The sequence below is a fragment of the Salvia splendens genome, chromosome 21, assembly GCF_004379255.2.
Source record: "Salvia splendens isolate huo1 chromosome 21, SspV2, whole genome shotgun sequence".
NCBI classification, from domain to species: Eukaryota; Viridiplantae; Streptophyta; class Magnoliopsida; order Lamiales; family Lamiaceae; genus Salvia; species Salvia splendens.
Genome location: NC_056052.1, coordinates 5,514,905 through 5,540,290, shown reverse-complemented (window position 1 = coordinate 5,540,290; position 25,386 = coordinate 5,514,905). Strand labels below are relative to the sequence as shown.

Below are 25,386 nucleotides of genomic sequence, written 5' to 3'. Positions count from 1 at the left end.
ATAAATTAATACTATAGAATAAACACATCTTATCTAAATGGACCCAAAAACGGTTGGAATAATAGAGTTGACGAATGCAACTACAAGCTCAACCCATACTTGTAAAATTGTTCTCAACGCAACTGAATTTGTTGATGTAATTGAATTTGGACACATCCATTTAAATACGCAAACTTCAAATTAGAAAAAATAAATAAATAAATAATAGTAGGGTAGCAAATTTGGAAGAAATCCTCATTTGAAGCATGTATAATTTCGTTGGATGGAAGTGTGAGGTGATTAGCACTAATTAGCATAACCGCACGTATAAATGTATAATTATGGTCGTGGATGATGATGGTGGTAATGTGTAACAGGCTGCAGCTTAATAATTCCAAATATTTTTATAAATCAAGTTGTCGGTATGATTTTTACTTGCTTAATAATCAACAAATCTGCTTCGACTATTTTATTCAATTATTTATTGCCTCGTGATCATGCACTTCTCATGATCTATGGAAATTGGAATCGTCATCCATGAAATATGTAAATTTAAATATATTTGCAATGTGAATTATTGGGATCAAACTCGATTTTGTGCATGGACATGGAATTTCAGTTTTCTTCTTATTTTTATAATTCTATTCATTATTTTTCTTGTTTTTTTTTTCTTAATTTGACGGTGAAAACATTTAAATTTTTTTACGAAATTGATATTTTTAAATTTATAATATTGTGGAATGTGTTGTGAATGTCACAATGTGATAATTATGTTTGGCGAATCCTGATGACTATGAAATTGGTGTCACACCATTTGATGAGACGGAGTTGTATTACATATATACATTTTTGTGTTAAAATATTGTATTGGATTGAAATTCGGATTGAATTGAAGCTTTTTATTTACTTATTGAATATAACAATTTCATCAAATACTTATAGGACGTTACAATAATGATTTGGATTTAAAAATTGTATTGTGGTAAAACATTTTATACATTGAATGTACACTAATTGCAATCGATTATACTCCTTAACTAGATCTTTTCCTTTCTTTAAATTATTGTGCTCTAATTATACATGGCGTGATTATTCTCTTTCGCGAAAGAGAGTATACATATTGTGAGGCCTCAATATTGTCTCATTTAATACATTCATTAAATTGCATCTAGCATTTAATTAAATCAGTGGAAGTACATGATGCATATGCACATTCTAAACCAGAAATAAAAATATGAGTGTGAAACCGTTTTTGACTGTTTATACACAATAGTCAGTTCATCGATTTTATTGAATAAAAATATCGTAAGTAATTAATTATATAATGTGAAGGATGCCAAAAATGTTGAAAATGACACTGCATAGAGCAGCCATACCTAACTCAGTAAGTACTGCCCACCCCTCATTTTGTTCATACCAATAATTAATATAGATAGTTGCCGATTTTATTTCAGTTTAGTTTACCAAAATTTAAGATTTTCCGATGAATTAATGTACCTTGGGTTTTTATTCCATATGTTAAGTGCATTCAGTTGTAGGTTCATTTATTTGAAGGCCGGATTATGGTAAACTCGAACCCGAAACCTTTAACCTAAATTTTCAATTAAAAAATATTTATTTTTATTTCACTCAGGAAAATGGATCCTTTATGTTAATTTCAATTTCTTCTCTAAAACATCAAAAAATGGATTTTTTTTTCGTCAAGAAAAAGCTATATGGACATACCCAATCAAGTGAAAATGGACCATTATAGGAAAAAAAAAATGAAACATAATCTAATTTATTAGCTATTTCAGTTTTTTTTTATTAGCTATTTCAGGTTTAGACCATCCACAACGCGTCTCGCGCCGGGCTCGCGTCTCGTCTCGGAGAGACGAGACCCCGCGAGACGCATTGCAGCGCCCATCTCGTCTCTATCTCGCGCCCGTCTCGTCGCGTAGCTCGTCTCGGCGAGACACGAGACGAGATGGCTCGTCACGCGCCAGGGACACGTGGCACGTCCCCATGCGTGAGTGACGCCCACTCGCTGGCCCGCGAGTGGGCGGCGTCACTGATGACGCAATAATTCGTTTTTTTTTAAAAAAAATCAATTTTTAATTAAAATTTTTTTTTTCAAACGGTAATATTACCGTTAAATTTTTATTTTCATTTTTTAAATTTTTTAATTTTTTTCTCTATAAATAATTCTATTTCATACTCATTTCAAACACAAACACACATCTATTCCTCTCAAATCCTCTCTATCACTCCAATTTCCATCTTCAATCAACTCAAACAAATGGATCCTTTTGAGCAAATGCGTCAATTAATGGAACAATCACTCGAAGAAGATCGACGACGAGAGGCGGAGGAAGCCGCACCACCCCCACGACGCTCCCGGAAGTACATCAATCGGAACCGGGAGGAAGCCGCCGCACGGTTAGTACGCGACTACTTCTGCGATAACCCGATTTGGGGAGATACCTATTTCCGTCGCCGTTTCCGCATGCGGAAACCGCTATTTCTCCACATAGCGAATACTTTGGCGGCCAGGGAGGAGTTCTTCCGAGAAGGGTTCGACGCGGTCGGTCGTCCCAGCCACACGACGCTGCAGAAATGTACTGCAGCCATCCGGCAGCTTGCGACTGGACAAACGGCCGACATATTCGACGAATACCTGCACATCGGAGACAGCACTAGGCGCTTGTGCTTGCTCAACTTCTGCAGAGGCGTCCGGGCAGCTTTTAGTGACGAATTTCTCCGGAGGCCAACCACGGAGGATTGTCAGTTCCTCCTCAACCTGCACGAACAAGTGCACGGATTCCCCGGGATGCTTAGCAGTGTCGATTGCATGCACTGGCAATGGAAGAATTGCCCGGTGGCTTGGAGGGGTTCCTACACGAGCGGCCACAAAGGCACCCACCCAACCGTTGTACTCGAGGCCGTTGCCGACTACCGACTTTGGATCTGGCAGGCGTACTTCGGGGTCCCTGGCTCGATCAACGACGTAAACGTGCTCCAACAGTCCGACATCTTTATCGAAGTTTTGGATGGTAAAGCGTCGGCCATCAACTTCGTCGCCAACAACCGGCGGTATAAAATGGGGTACTATCTCGCCGACGGCATCTACCCGAAGTGGCCGACCTTCGTGAAGACGTGCGGCAGGCCAGCGAACCCAAAGCAGGCTCTTTTTGCGCAGAAGCAGGAGGCTGCGCGCAAGGATGTGGAGAGGGCGTTCGGGGTTCTCCAAGCGCGCTTCAACATCATCAAAGCCCCGGCTCGTTCGTGGTTCATGGAGAGCATGGTCGACATCATGTATACGTGCATAATCTTGCACAACATGATTGTCCGAGACGAAGGACCCGATGCCGGAAATTGGTTCGACCCCGAATCCCCCGGAAGCTCAACCGCAAGTAGTCCGCCGCGAAGTGGAACGCATCCATCTATACAAGAACGGTTGGCTATTCGGGCAAGGACACGCGACTCTAGCGCCCACACCCAACTCCAAGAGGATCTAATTGAGCACATTTGGGAAAATTTTGGCGGAGAAGATTAAATTATGTCATTTTTATTTTTTTTAGAATTTTAATTATGTATTCGTTTTTTTAATGTTAAGTTGTAATGTTGTTTTAATTTTAATAAAGTGTGTTTGTTTAAATTGAATTGGGTTTTAAAAAAATTTATAAATTAAATTGAATGAATAGTAATTAAGAGACGGTTAAGAGACGGAGCGTTGCAGGTTCCGTCTCTTAGTTAAGAGATGGAGGAAAAAAGGACAGTGGGGCCCTCAAATAGTGCTCAAATGGTAGTTAAGAGACGGTATAGAGACAACGTTGTGGATGGCCTTAGTGACTTAATATGACGTTGAGAGAGTGTCGGTGGAAATGAATCCGCACTTCACATGAATATCTATTAAATTTACACACTTATGAAAATTAATTTATGAAAAATACTTTTCAAAGGGAAATAATAATATTGCTAAAGACGCCAAATATAGACCTATCACTAGTGAATTGTGTTTTTCGATTCGACAAAAATGGATATGAAAATTATTGACACAGACAGACGTATAATCTATAGAAGAGATTCTTCGTTCAATCAAATTGTGACACACATATGCTACATATATTTGAATGAATTTTATAGTTATACCGATATTTTGAACTTGATATATTGCATTTTTTAAAATCAAGAACGCCCTTTATGGGCGGGAGGTTTAGGCAGACCTCCAACTCGTAAATAAGATCAAAATGTAATGTTCCAAAAACATGATCTTAGCCTAAAAGTGACTAAGATCTAAACAAGAACATGAATAGAGGTCCCACAAATCGAGATTCTCCGTGCTATCAAGTGGAAAGAAACCGACTAAATATATAAGAGGAAGAACAGAAAAAAAAATATTGCCTTTGATATATTTTGAACTTGGATATATTGCGTTTGATAATACCTTATATGTCGATAAATTTTCGATTTTAATTTGCAACTATTTTAATTCGTCACTCATACATTTGCAAAAAAAAAGTTGATTCATATTGAGATTTGAAAATTGAAGGTAAACTTGTGTTGTAATAAATCTCATAAACAAAATCAATTAAAAAGCACTGTAATAAAGTTTCTGAAAATGCAATCAAAAGAAGGCCTTTTAATGATGTCAAGATTTGGTATTATTATGCCTAACGAGATACTGTTATATGGTAGTTAATTAAATATAAATACTTAAGGTTAAAGAAAAGTTATACTATTGTCTCCCATATGCTAAGCACAAAAAACAAACAAATTAATAAAGTCGTAACTTTTCTTTTTCCAACAAATAAAGTCACAACTTTGTTACCATATCATATGTAAAGTATTGGCATGATAAAATTATCATTTTCATTTACTTTACATAAAGATACAAATGGCGTGGTCTTAGTTAGCAAAAGTATTGATATTAGTTAAATCCGTTAATCAAGGGGCCAAAAAGAACAAAACTGAATTTGGAAACAATTAGCTATTTTTGCTTTCAAAAAATGGGACCAGGTCATTTTACTAGATAAGTTAATATGGAAAATATGGAAAATGAAATTATTTCACATTTTATAGCAATCAAATTGCATTGATTACTTATGGGTCAATTGCGCACATTCAATAATATTTTGCATTTTCATAGGATTTTTTTATTGAATCTAAATACATTAATTAATTTATAATGCTTGTCTAGTTTTTTTACGAAAATTATTCTCTCCCAAATTGAAATTGGCATGTTTGCCGAAACTTCCAGATTGGCTAAATCGACATATAGTTAGAATTAAGATGGTTAAATCCAAAATTGAAATGCTCGTAAGCCAAAACTAGAACAAAGATGATTAATTGTATATAAGTTATAGACTTTGACGCACGCATCGGTCAATTAGTCACCACGTCTACACACAGTGTCGAAGCTACTATATGGCCTGAGAGGCCAATGAGTCTATTACGGACTCAATTCTCACATCGGTGAGAACAACTGATGTGAGGTATATAGACTAAATGGGCTCTCTCTCCAAACATGCTAGTTTTTTGGGATGTGTTCTCTCGTTTGGTCTGTATCAATTGGTGCTTTCATTGAGAGCCAAAACGGCTCGGAGTGGTGGCCGGGCAACGAACTCGCCGTGACCAACGAGTACGTTTGGGGCCACTCGGAGTGGTGACCCACGGAGTTGTGGCCGGGCAAAGAATCCGTTGTGACCAACGTGGCCGTGACCAACGAGAACTTGAAGTGGTGGCCTGACAAAGAACCAGCCGTGACCAACGTGGTCGTGACCAACGAGGACGTTGGCCCTTAAAGGATGGTCGAATGTTACGGACTCAATTCCCACATCGGTGAGAACAACTGATGTGGAGTATATATACTAAATGAGCTATCTCTCATAACAGGCTAGTCTTTTGGGATGAGTTCTCCCGTTTGGTCTGTATCAGAGGCCCAGCTAGGGGTGGCAAAACGGGTTACCCGCGGGTACCCGTACCTGATTTTAGCCAAATTTGTTGTCCCAATACCCGCCCTGCTACATACCGGGATTACTCGGGTATCTCGTACCCGACATTGAGGGTACCCGTACCGGACTCGAAATCCTAATAAAAAATTTGAAAACCATAATAGCCGTCGATGTTCCCTAATTTACTCTATTAATATCAATGGAAAGCTTTGAATGGATTGAGAATAAAAGTGAGGGGACACTCTATAGCTAGTTCCGGTGAGTTTTCAATTGTATATCGTTGGAATATAAAAATGTTTCAAAAGAACTCTTAAATTACAAAGTATTCCCACTATTCCGCCTTAATAGAGGCATTTCATTTTCTTCACTCATTTTAGAAAAATAATAACATAAATACACTTCTCTACATTATTATATCCCTTACTTTACTTTTTCTCCATTTTACCTATTTATTTTTAATTTTTCAAAATGATTGCGTATATGGCTATTATTATTTAACTATTTACTTTTTTCCCCACTTTAACTATTTGAAACACCTCTATTAATATGGAATAGATAGAGTATTAAAATATGGTATATGACTAATACTAATAATAACAGGTAATATCAGATTAACGGGTATACACGCGCGGGCTTCCCCCAAAACTCTAAAACACACTACTCGATCCCGCCCCGTTTCCCGTAATTATCGGGTAGCGAGTACCCGATACCCGGCGGGTAGCGGGTCGAGATGAGAATTACCCATTACCCGCTACCCATTTTGCCACCCCTAGTCCCAACATATATGCCTTTATTACTACTATATATAAAAAAATTCATTGTTTTATTTTCTACACTTTTATGTCCAAGAGTTTTACTTTCCTCCATTGCTATTTTATTCACTTCTATCCGACTTTTAAAATTCCTTTTAATTTATTTGTACTTTATTTTTTAACGATAATCGACATATATATTTCTTGTTTCTACTATGCATTCTCTAATTTTTTCTCTCTCATTATTAAACTATATCTTTTGCAATTCTTAAATGTCCATGTTAGTGTTGCCCACGGTTCGAAAACCGGCGGTTCCGGTTTGATGGAATTCGGAACCGAAACCGGACCGTGAGGCTATTTCACGGTTTCGGTTCGAAAATCGGCGGTTCCGGTTCCGGTTCGGAACCGTCGGTTTTCCGGCGGTTTACACGGTTCCGGTTCTCGAACCGGCGGTTTCGCGGTTCGATTTTTTTTAATTTGAAATTTAGACTTATACAATAAATTGGAACAAGACAATGGATAATTTAAATTGAAATAAGACGAATAAGGTGAAAATGATATCAATTTTATTGAATTTGAGTTGTAACGGACAACGATACATTACAATTTACAATACATATACAATACAAGTATACAACATACAACAATGTAATATAATTTACAAGTGTCGTCGGAACGTAAATAAAAAAAAAACATGAAGTGGGGGGAAAATTTGAAAAGGGCTTGAGCTCAACTTAAACTTTCAAAGTTAAACTTTTCAAATTTAAGTTGAGTTGCTTACGTATCCACAATTTTATTGAGGAATCAAAGCCCACGTAGTTCTCTTACCTTGCTTACCTTTTTGGTCGGCCGTGCTCGCTATTCACTGCCCCTCACCCGTCATTGCTATTGTTGAGTGCTCTCGCTTCTGACCTCGTCATCGCCATCAGAGGAAAAGTCTTCACCATCACTCTCTACACGGAAGTTGAAATCCGGCTCTTGTGCTCTCATGTCCGCCTTTGCCCAATCATCAAGTAACATAGTGGCTTCCATGTTCTTGGCGGAGAGATTGCTCCTTTTGTCGTCTAGGACACAACCGCCGACACTAAAAGCTTGCTCAACGGCGACGGTAGAAGCGGGAACGGCAAAAATCTCCTTAGCCATGATGAAGAGTATCGGAAACTCTTTGTCATGTGTTCCCCACCAATTAAGGACGTCAATTTGTTGAGTAGGAGGACCTACATCTTGAAAAATAGAGCGTGATTCCAAATATATATCTAACTCACTAGTAGCTCTAGTCCTATTGGTTGTAGTACCGTATAGATCTTGAAATTGTGATAATACATCTGGATCAATCATGACATTGCTAAAATTCCTGCCACCAAAATCAAATGTAGAAGGACTATGAGGAGCAGGTACCTGGTGAGCGGTTTTATACCGCATTTCATATTCCGCGTAGAGAGCACGAAGTGCACTATCTAACCTTAGTTTGATTTCATCAACATTCGGAAGACTTAGTTCGAAGCATTCTCCTCTTGTCAACCCCATTTCGCGAAGTTGAGAAAAATCCAAATCGTGTAAACAACCATAGTACATGTCTAAAATTTTATAAACACCATGCAACTTCCACTTTGGATCCAAGCATTTTGCAATCAAAAACACATTTGGAATACGGGCAAAATATTTTAACCATTTTTCAACCATATAAAACAAAATAGCCTTCAACTCAATGAATTGAGTATTTTTCACACATGTCTTAAAACCAATTGTCACATACATGCAATGCTCCAAAACGCGCACATAAGTAGGATAATAAACACCGGATAACTCAACAGTGGCATTTCTGAAAGCTCGGAATAATCGAAACAAATCCATGATGTGGTCCCAACAAGCAGGTATCAAAAGCAAATCTGAAGGAACATGAGGGCAAGTTCTAAAAAAATCACATAAATATTCAATTTGGTTTAAAGTCGACTCCAACATATCATACGTCGAGTTCCAACGAGTTGAAACATCCAAACGAAAGTTGGTGTACCTGCATTGCTTGCTATGACAATATTTCTTCCAAACTCTACCAATATGAGCTTTGTTATGAATCAACTTAATAGCAGTTCTAATAGGATCAACATACTTTTGCCACAAATCGATCGCATCTTGAACACACAAATTCAAAATATGGGCAATACATCGCACATGAAAATATTTGCCATCAATAACATGAGAACATGCACTGATTAGTTCATCTATACTAGCAGTGTTAGCGCTTGCATTATCAAAACTAATGGAAAAAATTTTATTGATCAATTGAAATTCATTCAAAACTTGAATGATCAATTGAGCAATTGCTTGTGCAGTGTGTGGTGCGGGAAATTCCTGAAATGCAATCAAACGTTTGTTTAAAGTCCAACTGTGATCAACGAAATGCACAGTGATGCCCATATATGAATTTTTGCAAAAACAATCAGTCCACACATCAGAGCAAATAGAAACTTTATGACCCAAGTTAACAATAAACGTACCTAATTGCGTCTTCTTTTCCATGCAGTATCTAACAACAGCTCGAGTCATAGAAGTTCGACTCAATTTTCTTGCAGCGGCATTATAAACTTATCGCATACTCAACTCAAACGCATCGTTATCAAAAGCATTGAACGGAAAATGTTCATAACGGCAAATCTAGACATCACATTAAGAGCATTTTTGTGATCATATTTTAAAAGAGTATTGTTACACATACCTGATGTTTGGGATGAACCCGTCCCACTCCCGGTCCCGACTCCATGTTGAAAGTTGAGTTGAGTTTGGGTAGGAGCGATACCAAACTCGACCGGATGCGCTTTCTCCATGTGACGGGTAAATGTACCATATCATCCACCCTTTCGGAATGTGTATACGTTTTCGCAATAGTTGCAATACACATTATAAGTGTCCGGATCGTTACTATCTTGTACCTTCTTGAAATGTTTCACCATGATGTTTGAGGTTAAAGACCTTTCAATTGGTCTAGGAGGTTGAGGAGGGTGTCCACGACCACGACTACGGCCACGACGACTCCTTGGTGGTGGTGGGGGTGACATTTCTTGAACCTCTTCCGCCTCTACCTCCTCCCCCACCTCCTCCTCGTCGTCATCATCATCGTCATCGTCATCAAGATTCACAGGGGTTGGAATTTGTTGAGAATAGGCACCGCGACCGGGAGCACTACTACCGGTACCAACATAAACATCGCCTTGGGATTGAGAGCGAGAGAGAGCAATAGCATGTGCCATATCTTGCTCTTCTCGAGTCTACAAAATAATATTTGTGTTGTAAATATCAAATAAATTATGAACAATAATGTAATATAATTCAAAATTAATTATATTAGTAGATAATAAACATTAACCTGCCACGCATCCATGTTCATTTGAGAAATCTCATCAATAACGGATCTCCGAGTTGGCCTCTTGGACTTTCTCTTTCCCTTATCAACACGATCTTCTCGGGATGAAGACATCTTGATAGTAACAAATTATGTAGTAGAAATCTAGAAATATGGAATAATAAAAAAAATTTAGTTTTATCAATTGAGAAAGAAAGACAACTTATAACTACGGGAACAAGTATAAGTGTATAACAATGCGTAATAAGAGTAGCACTTGAATAATTCAAATGGAAGCACAATAGCACAAATGAGAAATTGGAGACAAAGAGAGAGAATTGGGAGATTGAAGAAAGAAACTCTTATTAACACAAGAGTGGGGTGAATGTAAATAAGGATAGAGGGGGGGTATTTATAGATAAAAATGGGGAGGGGGGGAATGGATGAATTTGAATTCAAAATCCGAAAAAAAAATAGAATTTTTGAAAAACTGGCGGTTTTGGCGAAAACCGCCGGAACCGCCGGTTCGGTCAACAAACCGGCTACCAAAAGCTGCGATATGTCGCCTCAGGTTCCGTACCACCACCAAAAGCCACCGGTTTTCCGGTCCAAAAACCGCTTAAACCGGTCGGTTTCAACGCATGAAAAAGCTGCCCCGACTGACTCATTGGTTTCCGTGCCCAAATCGTGAAATCACCGGTTAACCAGTGGTTCGGTAACGGTTCCGGTTCAAAAATTCTTGAACCTGAACCGGACCGCGGTTCGAATTGCGACGGTTCCGGTTCGAGGAAATTGCCACGGTTCTGGTTCGCTGGTTAACCGCCGGAACCGGAACCGGTGGGCATCTCTAGTCCATGTTGCAGTAGTTATCGGCAATACCGACATTAAAAAATACCTAAGACTTGGACCCCAACATAAATTTTTGGCTTCTCCACCGTCTACAATAATACTATATCAATTGAATTTAATATTAATGAACTAATATGACTATATGATCACTCAAGAATATAGTATAATTGATTCTATTTTAATAAGATGAGACTTTCCATTTTAGAATCTTGGGTTATTGTCATTTTCTCGTGTTATAGTGTGGTGTATATATTTTAAATACTCCCAATAAAAATAATCAATAAAGATTATTAACAAGATATGGAGTGGAGATTTTGGGGAAAAAAGTGTGTTAAGGCTTTAATTAAAGTTGGGCCCTTTCAGATCTAATAAATTAAAAGCCCAAACAATTCAAATCCAATTTGCTCAAAACGAATTCTCACCTCTCTACCATCCCTTCATTTCGATTCATTTTTCCTTATACAGTTTCTGCTTTGTGTGATTTTCGAAGCTCTGCATTTCAGGTATTGTATCGTTCTATGTGTATAGATTGATTTGTGAGGTTTTTTCCTGCATGAATCTAGAATTTTGAGCTAATAACATTAGGATTGTTAACGGCTTGCATCATCCGTATAGAATTAGGCCTGTTATTGTTTCCGTCGCCATTTCTTAGATCGATCTGTTCGCTGGTTTACTGAAGCCGCTGAATTTGATTTTGACCAGCTGTGAATTAGAATGTTTGATTATCCTTTTGTTTTATTTTAATTTTTTAATTATCACGGATGGTGTTCGTGCTTGAATTCAGTTATGTGGTTTTAGGGAAAGATTGCTAAGACTGTGTTGGCTGTTTTTAGGCTCAATTGTTAGATTAAATCCTAAGCTAATTTATACTCCCAAAATTGGCGTAAACTTTTTCAATAAAAAACCTGGACTATTGACATTGTACTGAAAAAGTTTGCACTGACGTTTTTGGTTCACAAAATGCTTACTTATAGTGGCTAAATTTGTGAACAATACATCTACTTCTTCGTCTTGTATTTCCTAGTTTCGTCATGATGTGCTTGCATAACTTAGTTGCTATAAGCTAGCAACTAAGCAGTTAGCATCCCGTCCACCAAACGTGTTAGTGGGGATATTTTTGTTACAATGTCAACAGTATTGCTGGTTATTTATATATTTGAAAGTTGAATACATTTTTGGGACTACGGAAATAGGTTAGAATATAAAGAGAGTGTTACATGTCGGGTTAAGTTTGCTTGTATTAAAGAGAGCATTTCGTCTTTTTCATCAGAAGGCCTTTGGCATGCACTTCTTTTTGGACATGTCAACTTATCTGCTATGGTTTATGGACATATTTTTCCTGATTTTATATGTAATGATTGATAACTATGAGTCTTGACCCTTGATTACTCTCATCACAATCATAAAGACTGTTCTTTTATTCAATAAAAACACTTGGGATCTTTTTTGGGGATGAAGCCCAAGGCTAGTGGGTAATGTTGATGAGAGTAGGACCTTCAATACTTGTGAAATTACTAATTTGTTCTTAAATGGGGCACATACTCGGCACCCCCAAAACAGCGTTTAACAATTGCCTCTAGTGAATGATTATGGTGTCTTTGTATACAACTGAGTGAAAAACTTGATGGCAGAGAGAGGGAGAGGGGGAGAAGAGATGGCAATCAGCGCGACCATGTTCGGGGCCATACTGGGAATGGGGACTCAGATGTACTCTAACGCTCTCCGCAAGCTCCCTTACATGCATCGTAATCGCTCTTTCCTTTTCTTCTCTTTTTCACTGATTATTTTGTCGAATTAAACAATTCGGAATGCTAAAATGCAGATCCGTGGGAACATGTGCTGGGGATGGGTTTGGGGGCACTATTTGTTAACCAATTGATCAAGTTCGATGCAAAGGCTCAGGAGGATCTTGACAAATTACTCATCAAGGCCAAACAAGCCAACGAACGTCGCTACTTTGGTAATATACTCACCCTCCCCATTTCTTTCTTAATTCCACCTTTGTAAATGAAATTAGTAATCGTTCCCACTGGATCTGCTCCCTTGTTCTCTCCTTCTCATACATATATTCATATTTCATAATCTACTTTCATATGCCTTACCATGCTCCTCGTTTTATACAGTCAACACTTTTCACATATTAATTGTTGATATTGTGATGATGAAACTGGAAGTATTTGAATTCATGCACGCATGCAATCTTTTTTCTTCACAATATCTGAGAACCAACTGTTGGATTTTTTTTCATGCACCGTCATTGTTTGACTTATAAACTGTTTGCTAGTGCCAAAGTTAAAGATGCTAGTTGTGCTATGCTATCAGGGATTACAACAGAAAGCTATTGAGGATTAGCTACTTGATGCGGATAATATTCTTGAGTGGCTAGAAGTTACTAAAAGAAAACAATAGGTAGAATAGATTTTCATCCATACATGAGCTAAAATTTAAAGAGAGCATTTTATGTTCCATGATCATTATACGAATCCGCAGATTGTAAGAAGTAAATCTGGAAATGAAGCTAGACATGACATAACAAGGTTTGATTAAACAAGATACATGTTCTGACATAGCATGATCTAAGATACATATTCAAATATGTCTGCTTCCGGACTTCATCAAGAATGCCTTTGGGATATCATACCTGCATGGGTACCCATTACCCGTTTCAGTTTCAATCTCTTTCTTCTGTGACTCAAAGCAATGATCACAGACATAGGAATACGATGAGGGCCAAACTGGAAGCTTAATTTCTAGTCATGCTTTATTTTTTAATGTAATTCTAATGAAGGTTGCCAGTATTTTATTTTTCTTTATCTGCTAAAAAAGTTGACCCAAAGGAGAGTCTGATGGTTCAGTCCCTGCTGTTTTATGAATACTCCATTCCTTCTGTGATTGGTTTCGCTTCATTTAGCAATTCTTACCTTTTATGGCTGTTTACTCCGTCTGAAACTGTGTGCTAATTTTGTTTGGATATTTGCTCTGATTCGTATCCTTTCATCCTAATTTTGTTTGGATATTGTGTTTGCAGATGATGATGAAGAATAAAAGATGTTGAAAGGGTCAAACCTCTTTTTTATTTCTGAATTACATTTCTGCAAACATTTGTTAGCCTAGTTTTGTACCAGGCTTGTGTTGCCCTGTATGGGCTTGCTCCGGCTGTTTTTATGAGAATAAAATCTTTGTGATGCACATTTGTTTGCACTATGTTTTGTTAACAAATTTATTTGAGCATACTGCTCTAAAAGTTGTGAGAATGTGGATTTTTAATTGAAATAAATCAGAAAATGGTTAGCAAATGTGAGCCTCCAAGATCTTGTTCAGAAATTAAGTCCCACTTGAGTAAAAATAAGAGTTTCAATATTCTGACAATCCCACACAAGTCATCCTTTCGAAAATGTCATATTAAACGTTCTGACTTTGTTACGGTATCAACAAACGTGAAAAGTAAAATCAAGAGAAAAAAGAAAGAACAAGCATTACATATAATGCATTCACAATGTGAATAAATAAGGTACTAGGTTCAAAATGACGCATTAGACTGCTTAAACAGGGCTACACCTAAACAACAGGAGAATGGTAATCAACAATACTAGGGTTCTGCTCATGATGCGGTCGATATATGTCTAACGATATCTACAGACGTAGTAGCACTTGATATAAGTTGGAGTAAATTCGTGTATAAAGTATAGGAAGAATTTACTGTATATGCACAAATTGGTGGAGATCACGTCAACCAACTGAAGCTCAGAAACACTATCGACTGCCAGAAACTAGTAAATTTGAGACGCAATACCATACTCCCACTGTTCGTCTGCAAGCACTTCATTTCATTTCTTTACCTGAGGGCCAGGATAGGAGAAGAATAAGTCAGCTTAAACTATTTAAGAGGCCTGAGAGATTCAAACAGAGCACATTGTTTAGGTGTTCCAGTGGGTGCAGTCAAGACAATCTTGCAAGGCAGTTGAATGATACAGTGAAGGAAAATTTTCATTTTAACCAAATATGTTCATAACTGACCCATGTATAAAATGAGGTCATTAATTTACTATTGCCTCTAATTAACTAGCTAAATTAATAACATTTTCTTTTTAAAATCTCAGTATGGAAAACTTTTATTTTGATTTTGAGTTATAATAAGTCATAGAGTTATCAAATCTCTCTCACGATCATTGATTTACCAAATGGCCCAGTGATTGTTATGCCATTTCTAAGTTTTTGTAGTGGATGTAAACATGTAGCATGTCTATGGTTCTACATCATCCCAACTACTGAAATTCTTCGATCCAAATGCAGCAACGTTATTATTACTTTGCAAAACTAGATGTTAACTTAAACTATGAAAAGAGGAAGTCTAGCCAATAAGAATGGGATCTGTACCATTCAGAAATTTACATTCCAGTCATGCAAGTGTTATGAGACCTTCTTAATGATAAGTGCATGTACCTTACTGTTGATCCTAGCAATCCAAGAATCACTTTTCACACCGTATGCCGGTTCACTACCATTACCATATGATTGTGGAGGGACATAATTCTTCAGCAGGGGCACCCTATCAGGTAGATACTCATCATCACTTTCATAGTATTTCTCAGAATGTGGACCTAAAGCTTTGAGTACCATAGCCAACAACATGCTTAGTCCCTGCATGCAGAGATCATTACATTAATAAGAAAGGATAACAAAGATCAAGTGGAATAGGATGCTTTACATATAGTCATATAGTAATAATAAATTACACAACAGGTGTGACTTGGAAGGCATATTACTATAACCTCTCATTAACCTTTATATTCATATTTTGAGGATTATGTTTTTCATTTCAAAGAATACAAACAAACGCACACATTTGGAAAGCGCGAGAGCAAGGCAGATTGTGCAGGAGAAGTAAGAAGTTGACCTGTACAGCAACCATTGACAAGCCAATCCATTTGCAAATGTCAAAATTGTCCTTGATGAAGTCCTTCAACCTATCGAAATTTCCAGTTGCATCTGCTGGGAAGTCCTGAAAAATATTCAAGTTAGAATTGAACCATTTCTAATATTCATGCAGTGTCTTTCCATATTAAAAGAAGCATTATTAGAGCAAAATACCTCTTGCCAGTCGTGGTTTAAGAACACATCTGTAGTAACTGCAGCTTCCAGCAGAAAAATCATGAATACAAAAGCCATGTACTATGCTGGTTAAGGTCAACATAGAAATTTGATGCATGCACTTGACTAACTGAATTGACAGACCATGAGCAGAGGAAAACAGTAGTACTAACTACTAACCCTTCATAACACCAACGAGAACCACATAATAGCATATCAACCAAAAGTTGGCAATAAACAAAGCATGCGTTCCCAGACCTAAAGGAAGATACAATGCTTCAGGGGAGAAGGCAGAGATATGCAACTGAAGCAACTACTCTACAATCTAGATATTCTTCTGAAACAATCACAGACTGCCCAACTTAAAAAGGTTGCTCATGTTACACAAGAATAAGCATTACCTAGGATCGCAAGGGCATTTAATAAGTTAATTGCTTCTTGTAAGAGATCTTGTTCAGTGTATTTCACCGAAAGCAGAAGATAATTCAATCACTCAAAAATCTTCAACTAACCTTCAATTTCCACAAAATAGTTAATCTGATCTAGCAGCTGAATACAGATACTGCATCATCTAAAGGGCTTATTTCCTAAGACGCAGGGGCTAAAGAACCAAACATTTTCAAAGAATAACCAGCAACTTGCTTGAATATGACTAATGTAAGCATATGAAATCTAATTGTGTGCCGTTCTAACCACCTTGAACTAAACTATCTCAACACAGCTCATCCTTTACTAAAAAAGGCAAAGTTTGTCTGAATAAACAAGAACACAAATGCACCAAAGAGATGATCTGAGAAAGATGTACAAAGTGCTCACAGTTTCTGCTTCAAGATAAACTGGAAGGAGTGGATTATGAGTCCATCAATGATCATAGTCTGTTGCCGGATAAGTAAAAAAATAAAATGCAACCAAACAAACCCTGATGAAAGGATACAATGTACAAGCAACAGCCATTGGCAGTTTCCGCAGCAATGTGACCGGAGCATGTGATGACGCACAAACTAACACCAAGGCCCAAAATAGTGTATATAAACCTGTATCGCAGCTCCCAAACAATAAAAACAACTAAACAAATAGCCAATTACTTCAAACACACGCAGCAAAAACGCATAAAACCCCACTCCTAAAATTGCCCCCACAAATAGATGCAACATTTGAATTTGTGATTCCAAGAGCTGAAATTAGTAATTACTCCAAAATCCACCTTCATGAAACACACTTACCATGGGACTGGGAAGTTCATAGATTCGTCGGTGTGGAGCCAGACTCTAAACATCCAGAGCGAGTAGATGGTCATGGCGATTCCGGCCATTCCGAGGAGCGAATTGACCAGCTTCAGAAGAGATTGAACGCAGCTGCGCGGCATTCGACCCATTTGTTAAATTTTGGTTTGAACGAAAGCGTTCAAATTGACCACAAAGGGGAACCCTAACTTGGAGAAAATCAAAGTCAGGGTTAGCGTAGAATAGATGGATGGAAATGAAGAAACAGAGGACTAAAAGAGAGAGAGAGACAGATATCTGGTTCACAGCTCAAAATAGTGTTGCGGTTTTCACGGTGCTCCACTTTTATCAGATATATACTATTCAATATAGTAATTGCTATTGCTAGTATGAAATACGATCACAAGGTTGCTGTGGTGTAGTATGAAATCTGACCAAATCCAATCCAAATACTTCGAACAATTTGGAAATTCAATAACAAATATCCAAAAAAATTAAAATCAAATACCAAAAATCCAAAATCAAAATACTCCATTCGTCCAAACTAAGATGACAAACGCATTTTTCTTTTTAGTTTATCCAAAATAAGATTACACATATCAATTTTTGGAAACTTTATCTCTTCAAGTAATATAGTCAACCATCTTTAATCTCTTTGATTAAAGTATTCAATCATCTTTCTCTATGCATTTAATACTCACACCTATATTTTATCTTTCCAATTAAACTTATTAACCAACAACTCTTAAAATTCCATATCGATCAAGAAATATATCATCTTAGCCGAGACGGAGGGAGCAGTAACATTATTCATTTTTAAAAAAATCATGCTTAAATATTTATATTATGCTATTAGATAGGATGAAATATTACCGTCCATTCTCAACCGCTTCTTGCCCTTTCACCTTTCCCCCTTCTCTAAGATAACCTCGTGATAAGGATATAATCATTAATCCTTATCAAGCCAGAGAAGGTAGAGAAAGTCGCAGAGAAACCGTGCTCTGTCGACAATATGTAATTTCAATCTGTAATTTGTGAGATGCTAAACGGAAAAAGTAAATACGATAAAAGGTAAAAGATAGATATGAAGAAGATATTCAATCCCTAAATTATTTGACTAAATAATGCAACTGTCATGATTGTCAACGTCGGCAGTATTAGTTTGATATTGTCCGCTTTGAACCAAGCCCGCACGGATTTGTTTTTAGGTCACTCCCAAAATGCCTCAAACTAATTGGGGTTGAATAGGAATTATATACACCTTCCAACTTCCCTCAGATTTCCGATGTAGGATAGGTTTGTACTCAAAAAACCTCCCCCTCAAACCGAGACCACATCGAGACACATTACGGACAACTAAATAATAATGCAAGATATGAAAGAGATATGAAACAATGAACGTATCACCTCGCCTCAATTTCGGGAACCTCGTTATCATAAATATTCACCGTTAACGGATGGTAAGAGCTCTTATTGGACACCATTAACACATATGGGACCACAATATCTATGCGCACTTCTCATTATGAAACTGAAATTAGTTCAAATTGAAAATAAATTTAGAATGAAATAAAAGTGAAAAGAGTAATTATATTTTTCCAGAGGGAACTATACATTTCTAATTGAATTAAGATTTACAAATATTATAATACTGTTCCTGGTTAATTGAGTCATTTTTTTATTTTTGACAAAATAAAGATTTACAAATATTATAGTACTGTTTCTGGTTAATTGAGTCATTTTTTTATTTTTGACAAAATAATAAAGAATGAAGTGATTATTAAATCTAATTAATTTTTGGTTATAAATTGGTATACAAATATATTTGTTACTACTGTTCTTAGTACTCCATTGTTTATTATGTTTATTAATTCAAATAAATTTCACGCATCATTAATATTGAGTAATCAGATAAATTCGATATATCAAGCGACTACACATTAATTGAAGACCCGATCCCTGTCACTTTAAAACCTAATCTCAACCGTCGATATAACCTTCACAACGGTTCGGATCACTCAACAACGTTGACGCGGATCGCAATCTTAGCCGCAGTTAAGCAATCCAAATCCAACGGTCGCAGATCACCCATGACATCTATTTAAAAACATCGCTAATTTCAACTCAGCCACCACTAACTCCACCTCGCCTACCAAATTGCAATTCCAAATCTAATTCGCAACCGAAAATGTCTGGGCGGGGCAAGGGCGGCAAGGGTTTGGGGAAGGGCGGAGCGAAGCGCCACCGCAAGGTCCTCCGCGATAACATCCAGGGCATCACGAAGCCGGCCATCCGCCGTCTCGCTCGCCGTGGCGGCGTCAAGCGTATCAGCGGGTTGATCTACGAGGAGACTCGCGGAGTGCTGAAGATCTTCCTCGAGAACGTCATCCGCGATGCCGTTACCTACACTGAGCACGCTCGCCGCAAGACCGTGACGGCGATGGACGTCGTCTATGCTCTGAAGAGGCAAGGACGCACTCTGTACGGATTTGGCGGTTGATAATGTGGCTAGGGTTAGGGATTTGTGTAAATTTGTTGTAGTTTCGTAAGTGAATTTGGATTTGAAGTTATGAATTATGAAATTCGATGTATGGAATTTGATGTTTGTTTAATGAAATGGTACTCTTGTTATCTGAAATTCAGCATCCATTTTATTCACTCTTTTGTTTTTGTGTTATAATTTGCAGTTCATAGACGCCAACCTATAAGCTGTTCACTCTGATAACATATTAAATTGCCAGTGTTTTGGAAATGTGGTTTAATTGCATATTCCTTTTAGCTCTTTGTTGCTATCATTTTGCTAGAAAAGTTTTCTTTCGTTATCAGATTCAATAATGTATGAGCTATTGGAATTGAAGCTTACTGTGTTTTGATTCTTTGTTGCTCAGAATCTGAAGTGTATGCAAAGTGTGAAATTCTGTTGACTGATGCATGCTTTAGCTTGGTGCTGCTTTTAATGCTCTCTATTTTGATTCATGATCTTTTTTTTAGAGCCATTCTCCTTTGATTCTGAACTTGATGATTGTAGCTATGTTGAGACTTCATTCAATGCTCTCATTTTTATGTGATTCCATATGCAGATCTTGTGGAAATGACAGCAGCCACAGGTTAGTACTAGCATCATTTGTGTATTGGCAAGTAAAAGCTGAACATATGCATTCTGCACCTTCCATAGATTTGTAATGCTTGATATGATATTTTACAACTGATAGTGTTGGCAGTCCATTGCCCAAATCCACAGTACAGAGCCTGAAGGCTATATTTACAAGATTTATATCTTCTGCAGGCACTATTCACAGACATAAACACATTTACACACGTCATATACACATGTGCCCTATATACACTATTATGCAGGGAACTCTAAGCACGTTCAGGTTCTGAAATGCTTCCAGCTCCGATCCCACCCCCGTTCTGAAATGCTTCCAGCTCCGATCCCACCCCCATAATGACCGAGTACAGCGAAACCAAGTACTGAACTATTATTCAATAAGGTTCCTCGAGGTTATCTTCGGATAACCTCGTCCCTCTTTAGAATTCCTAGTCTCTGAGTGCGTATAGCACAAGACAGAATGGATAGTATGAGAGACGGCGGAATATGTGGCGGTTTGATGAGCCCAGGAAACATAGAGGAACAAACAGCACTATCAATGCAATGACAAAGCTCGAGCTTATGAGGAGGACGGTTATTGCAAGCCAGCAGAGTGTGCTGACAACTAGGTAGACAGCAGCCAAGAATGCTATAGACATCATGGCAAGAGCTAATCCCAGCAGAAGCACAGCCGACTTCAAAGCTAAACGCATGGAACTAGGATCTCCCAGTTGTGCCCACAGTAGAGTGACAGCAACAATGACAGAGGTATGCATTGCTATGGTGTTGCAAATCACAAACTCCTGAAACTTTACCTTTTTGAGCATGGTTGCGATATCTTGGTCATAATGGGTGCTGTTATTACCACCAGGCACAGTGAAACCTGCTTGAAATGTAACTGTTGCAACTAGCGTGGCAACCACCAGAATCGTATTTATCTTGTCTCTCCAACTTTCTGTCTCCAGTTGGTCTCCGAGCTTAAAACTCGTGCTTCTAGAAGTTGGTTTATGTGCTCGTGGGGCATCAACTGCTCTTAAGGCCATGCATGTAAGTCTCTGCATTATGAATTGTTCGTTTTCAGAGTCATTGTTGGTCATTTATGGTACTTGTATTTTACAATTTACTGAGAAATATCATTATATTAAAATCTACATAACTTGTTATTTGAGGCACTTACCTTGTGAAATGATACCAATCCCACTTCAATTTGTTCCTCGGCAATGTCAAGTGCCATCTGGCGATTGTTATTTAACAACCTAGGAATCACTCTTCTGTCCCTCACAAGAATGCCAACCAGCTTTGGATGCGCATGAATGGTTGCAAGGTGTAAAGGTGTGTTCCCATCAGCATCTTTTTCATTAATAAGCATCTCCATCTCTGGCCTTTTAAGCATATACTCCACTGCTTTGTATTTTCCACTTCTAGCAGCTACGTGCAGTATGTTCTGACCGTGTGCAGTTAGCAGCTCCCTTGTATCTGGCCGATGCTGAAGCATCATTTGGATCATATCTACAAGTCCTTTGCTGGCTGCTGAATGGATGGGATGAAAGCCTTGTTTATCTTTCTGGTAAGCAAATTCAAACTGTCTATCAAGCAAGAACTTGACCCCTTCTGTAAATCCCATGCATACAGCTGCGTGAAGTGGACTTTTGCCTTTGCTGTTTCTCAGCTGAAACATTGTTGGATCCTTTTCCCACAACAACTTAATGACATCTAAAATTTTATTATGAAAACAAGAAAGGAAAGGTTAAAAAAAGCATAATATCATAGGAAGAACTCAAGAAAGAAGAAACTGGTATGTGTGTATATATAACCGAAGTGGATGAGCAACATTATCAATCTAAATATAATTGCTGTGTCCCGACTCATCTCATCACTTTTCAGGTAGTCCTTTCTGCTCATCATTATCAAGTTACAACAAAATATAATAGTACATGTAGAAAATAAAGAATGGTATGGATGTTTACTACCTATGTTGTGCCCGAGTATCGCAGCAAAAACAGGTGACTTGTTTTTATGTTTTGCACCTGTGCTGTAGCTCCCAACTGGATTGTCCATAAGGAGCCTTACAATGGTGAGAAATCCTGCTCCTGCAGCCAGATAAAGCAAAGACTTACCTTCCTTGTTAATAGAATAAGACATCACTGGGTTCCTGTTGATCAGAATTCGAGCCACTTCTTCATGCCCATATTTCAGAGCCTCGTGCAGGGCAGTGTTCCCTTCCTCGTTCTTTTCACTCAAACCACCTTCTGCAAAATCCGAATTGACTAGCAATGTCACCAGTTGTGAACTGCCGGCTCTTGCTGCTATATGAAGTGCAGTGTCACCTCGGGCATTCTTTTCAGCAACTAAGTCAGGTAAGTCCTTGCAGATTAGTTTGACGATTTCATAGCTCCCATAGCTTGTTGCTACGTGCAGCACTGTCTTATTCTGTGGGCCTAACTGCACGCAAGAAACCGTTGGCCCGTGTTGTCGATCACATTCCATCGCTCTCACGAATTCAAGAATGTCATCTTTCATTATTGCTCTATATAATTTCGGGTCCATGGTTTGTGCAGTCTCATAGCTCTCCTCTTCATCGAGCAAACCGGGATATTTGGGCACTGACATAGGTAACTATTTTCTTCTCTCAAATTCATTTCGTAAAACCTACTCTTGTTTATATACACACACAGTTGCCAACCAGCCCTTTTGTAAATTGTTCAGTAATTTCTTTAAGCTGTATGATGGTAATGTTTGATCTTACTTGTTTGGGACCATGAAGATACCTAATTTATTAGTGGAGCAAATATTGATTTTTTAAATGAGTAGGCAAGGATCATATAATTTACCTGATCAAGTTTGTGGACTTTCCCATATTAGATACCTCTGAATATTCCTTAAAAACCAACAGCATGTTCTAGGCTACAAGATTTGATATGACAAAGATACATATAATAAAACTTTACTATTTGGAAAAACATTCAAGAAAGTGGAATAAGCATGCATATTGCTGTGTTGGACTTGGGGTGATGTTCTTGTTTGTGTCTTAATATCGTTAGTCAATCACGCGTTGTTAGAAAAGTGTATAGTAATCTCATATTCTTTGATTCCAAGACTTGAAGACTTTTGATTGCGATCAGCTGCCATATAAAATGAGAAAAAGAATCCAATAAAATATTAAAATTTGGAAGTTTCATTTGAAACGGAGTGGCTTCTCTATTTATAAAATCAGGCAAAAAAGTCCACTCGCCAACTTACCCACTCCATCGAGTTGCCCTGTGAGACGGGATGCATGCAAAGCTGGCTCGTTATGTTTTTCGAGGGGAGATATACTATTTCACCAATCGAGTCACATATACTAATTTGAAATACTTTAATTAGAGCCTTCACAACGAAGCTAGTTGTTGGCTTGTCCCGGTGGGACGATTTCGAGCCAGCAACGAGCTTTGTTGTGGATGCTCTAATTAAAGTATTGTTAATGGTCTCACCTTATTAATGAAAAAAAACTTTTTAAATTAGAAAATGCATAATCTTGTAGGATGAATTAAAAAAAAGGAAAAAAGTACCTACTCTTGTACGATGGAGGAAATTGATTTTATGATTAGTTGTGTGTAAATACACAAATTCTCAACTTTTTCACATCTTTTTCCCAACCTTTTCTGAGTCCAAATGTATTAAATTTCTATTGATCAGATTCGTCCCATTGGGGGGAGAAATCGAAAGTGATGTGTCTAGTCAAAACGTATGAAATTATGTCGTTTTGATGTTATTAAAAGGTAATCAAAACAATTAAAATGCCATTTCAACACTCTTCAATATCACCTCTCACTCTCTCTCGCGCTCTCTTATGCGTGTAGTTACCACCAAGGTTGCGCATAGCATCTGCTCCCGACGAAGAGATATGTGAGGAGAGCCTCGTCGATGCCAACACAACTTTATGATGATGACCGTCATCTTCGAGAACCAGTGAGTAGGGATGTCAATCGGGCTAACCAACTCAGAAGGTTGAACTATTTGGATGTGGGCTATTCAAATTATAAATTTTTAGCGTGTTTATAAACACTATTTCTATAAGTTGCAGATAGTGTACTAGCTAGTTATAGACTTGCAGTAGATTATGCTCTAATTTAGTGCTTGTTTTTATTTAACGTCCATTCTTTTAATACATGTACACACCATTTTTGGACATCATGGACATATATTTTATCGAATACTAAAACTGTCTATATTTCATTTTATTTTCTATCTCATAAATTACAATTAATGAGATCATCAAATTATAAATACTATTGAAACTCTATAATAATACGCACTTAATCCATCCACAGTTATTTGGTGTTTTAAGTTCAAGCAATATATGCACGCATTTTTTTCCTATTCTTATTCAACTTGTCAAAGTTTGATGCTTCTTGCGGTATTAAATGAATCATATTAATATAGTTAAGAATTAGTAAGATATAAATAAATAATTTTATAATTGCATGAGTATATTATTCTGGTGTGATCAACCAATCGTAGTTTGGGTATAATTTGGACGAATATATGACTATGACTAATTAGTAATCCATCAGATACTCCGTTACAAATCCCATTTTTTCATTCAAGTATGTTTATTATAAGAGTCGCAGTTTACCATATGCTCCTTAATTGCTAACTACAACTAATTTAATACCATAAGATTTGAAAGATCTAATGGTCTATAAATTGCAACATGTAAATTCATTTTTTATTTTTTTAATATTAAAAACTCTAAATTTAGGGTTTCAAATCAAAATGTCAACACAGTGAATTGAATATATCAACATCATGCTTTGAATATGTCAACACAGTTTCATATTGACATTTAATATGTATTAAGTTGACATATTTTGTTAGTTATATTGACATTATCTGCTTGAAAAAAAATACAAAAATTCACAAATTTTTTTTCTTCAGATTTTGATCTTGAAACATATGTAATTGACTCGTTGGAATCGTTATTAAATTATCTTTAATTTGATATATGTTGTGTGAAAAGATAATTTAAATTGAGATAGTTATAATCATTTAAAGTTTAGAGATATTTTTCAAGAGTTAGTTACAACTAATTTGTTGTAAATTGATCTTAATACCTTTATTAATGTTTTTTATTGATCATAGTGACATT

General features: G+C 37.3%; 4 protein-coding genes and 1 long non-coding RNA gene across 8 annotated transcripts; 3 read left to right on the top strand and 2 right to left on the bottom strand.

The window, feature by feature from the left end:
• The first annotated feature begins 11,242 nt into the window (after positions 1–11,242).
• Positions 11,243–14,149, top strand: LOC121785341. The gene is made up of 4 exons (XM_042183724.1): positions 11,243–11,356; positions 12,485–12,598; positions 12,676–12,813; positions 13,882–14,149. Exons 2-4 carry the CDS (start codon positions 12,508–12,510, stop codon positions 13,896–13,898), a joined length of 246 nt encoding a protein of 81 aa, XP_042039658.1. The 5' UTR covers positions 11,243–11,356; positions 12,485–12,507; the 3' UTR covers positions 13,899–14,149.
• Positions 14,150–14,316: 167 nt separating this feature from the next.
• On the bottom strand, positions 14,317–17,513 carry LOC121785339 (tetraspanin-19-like). The gene is made up of 6 exons (XM_042183722.1): positions 17,168–17,513; positions 16,879–16,978; positions 15,945–16,025; positions 15,751–15,855; positions 15,297–15,494; positions 14,317–14,692 (listed from the first exon to the last, which is right to left on the bottom strand). Exons 1-6 carry the CDS (start codon positions 17,317–17,319, stop codon positions 14,681–14,683), a joined length of 648 nt encoding a protein of 215 aa, XP_042039656.1. The 5' UTR covers positions 17,320–17,513; the 3' UTR covers positions 14,317–14,680.
• Positions 17,514–19,307: 1,794 nt separating this feature from the next.
• On the top strand, positions 19,308–19,805 carry LOC121785340 (histone H4). The gene has a single exon (XM_042183723.1). The coding sequence runs from the start codon at positions 19,356–19,358 to the stop codon at positions 19,665–19,667; it is 312 nt and encodes a 103-aa protein (XP_042039657.1). The 5' UTR covers positions 19,308–19,355; the 3' UTR covers positions 19,668–19,805.
• A 508-nt stretch (positions 19,806–20,313) lies between these two features.
• On the bottom strand, positions 20,314–22,868 carry LOC121785338 (protein ACCELERATED CELL DEATH 6-like). The gene is made up of 3 exons (XM_042183720.1): positions 22,229–22,868; positions 21,436–21,971; positions 20,314–21,313 (listed from the first exon to the last, which is right to left on the bottom strand). Exons 1-3 carry the CDS (start codon positions 22,866–22,868, stop codon positions 20,708–20,710), a joined length of 1,782 nt encoding a protein of 593 aa, XP_042039654.1. The 3' UTR covers positions 20,314–20,707.
• LOC121785342 lies at positions 20,892–24,451 on the top strand. 4 transcript variants are annotated; one of them, XR_006046945.1, is made up of 8 exons: positions 20,892–21,026; positions 21,130–21,590; positions 21,724–21,825; positions 22,297–22,332; positions 22,422–22,615; positions 22,817–22,870; positions 23,934–24,016; positions 24,098–24,451. It is a non-coding gene; the product is annotated as an uncharacterized LOC121785342 (long non-coding RNA). The 4 variants fall into 4 exon arrangements; XR_006046946.1 differs by lacking the exon at positions 23,934–24,016; XR_006046943.1 differs by lacking the exons at positions 23,934–24,016; positions 24,098–24,451 and having other exon boundaries at positions 22,817–23,062.
• Positions 24,452–25,386: the final 935 nt, after the last annotated feature.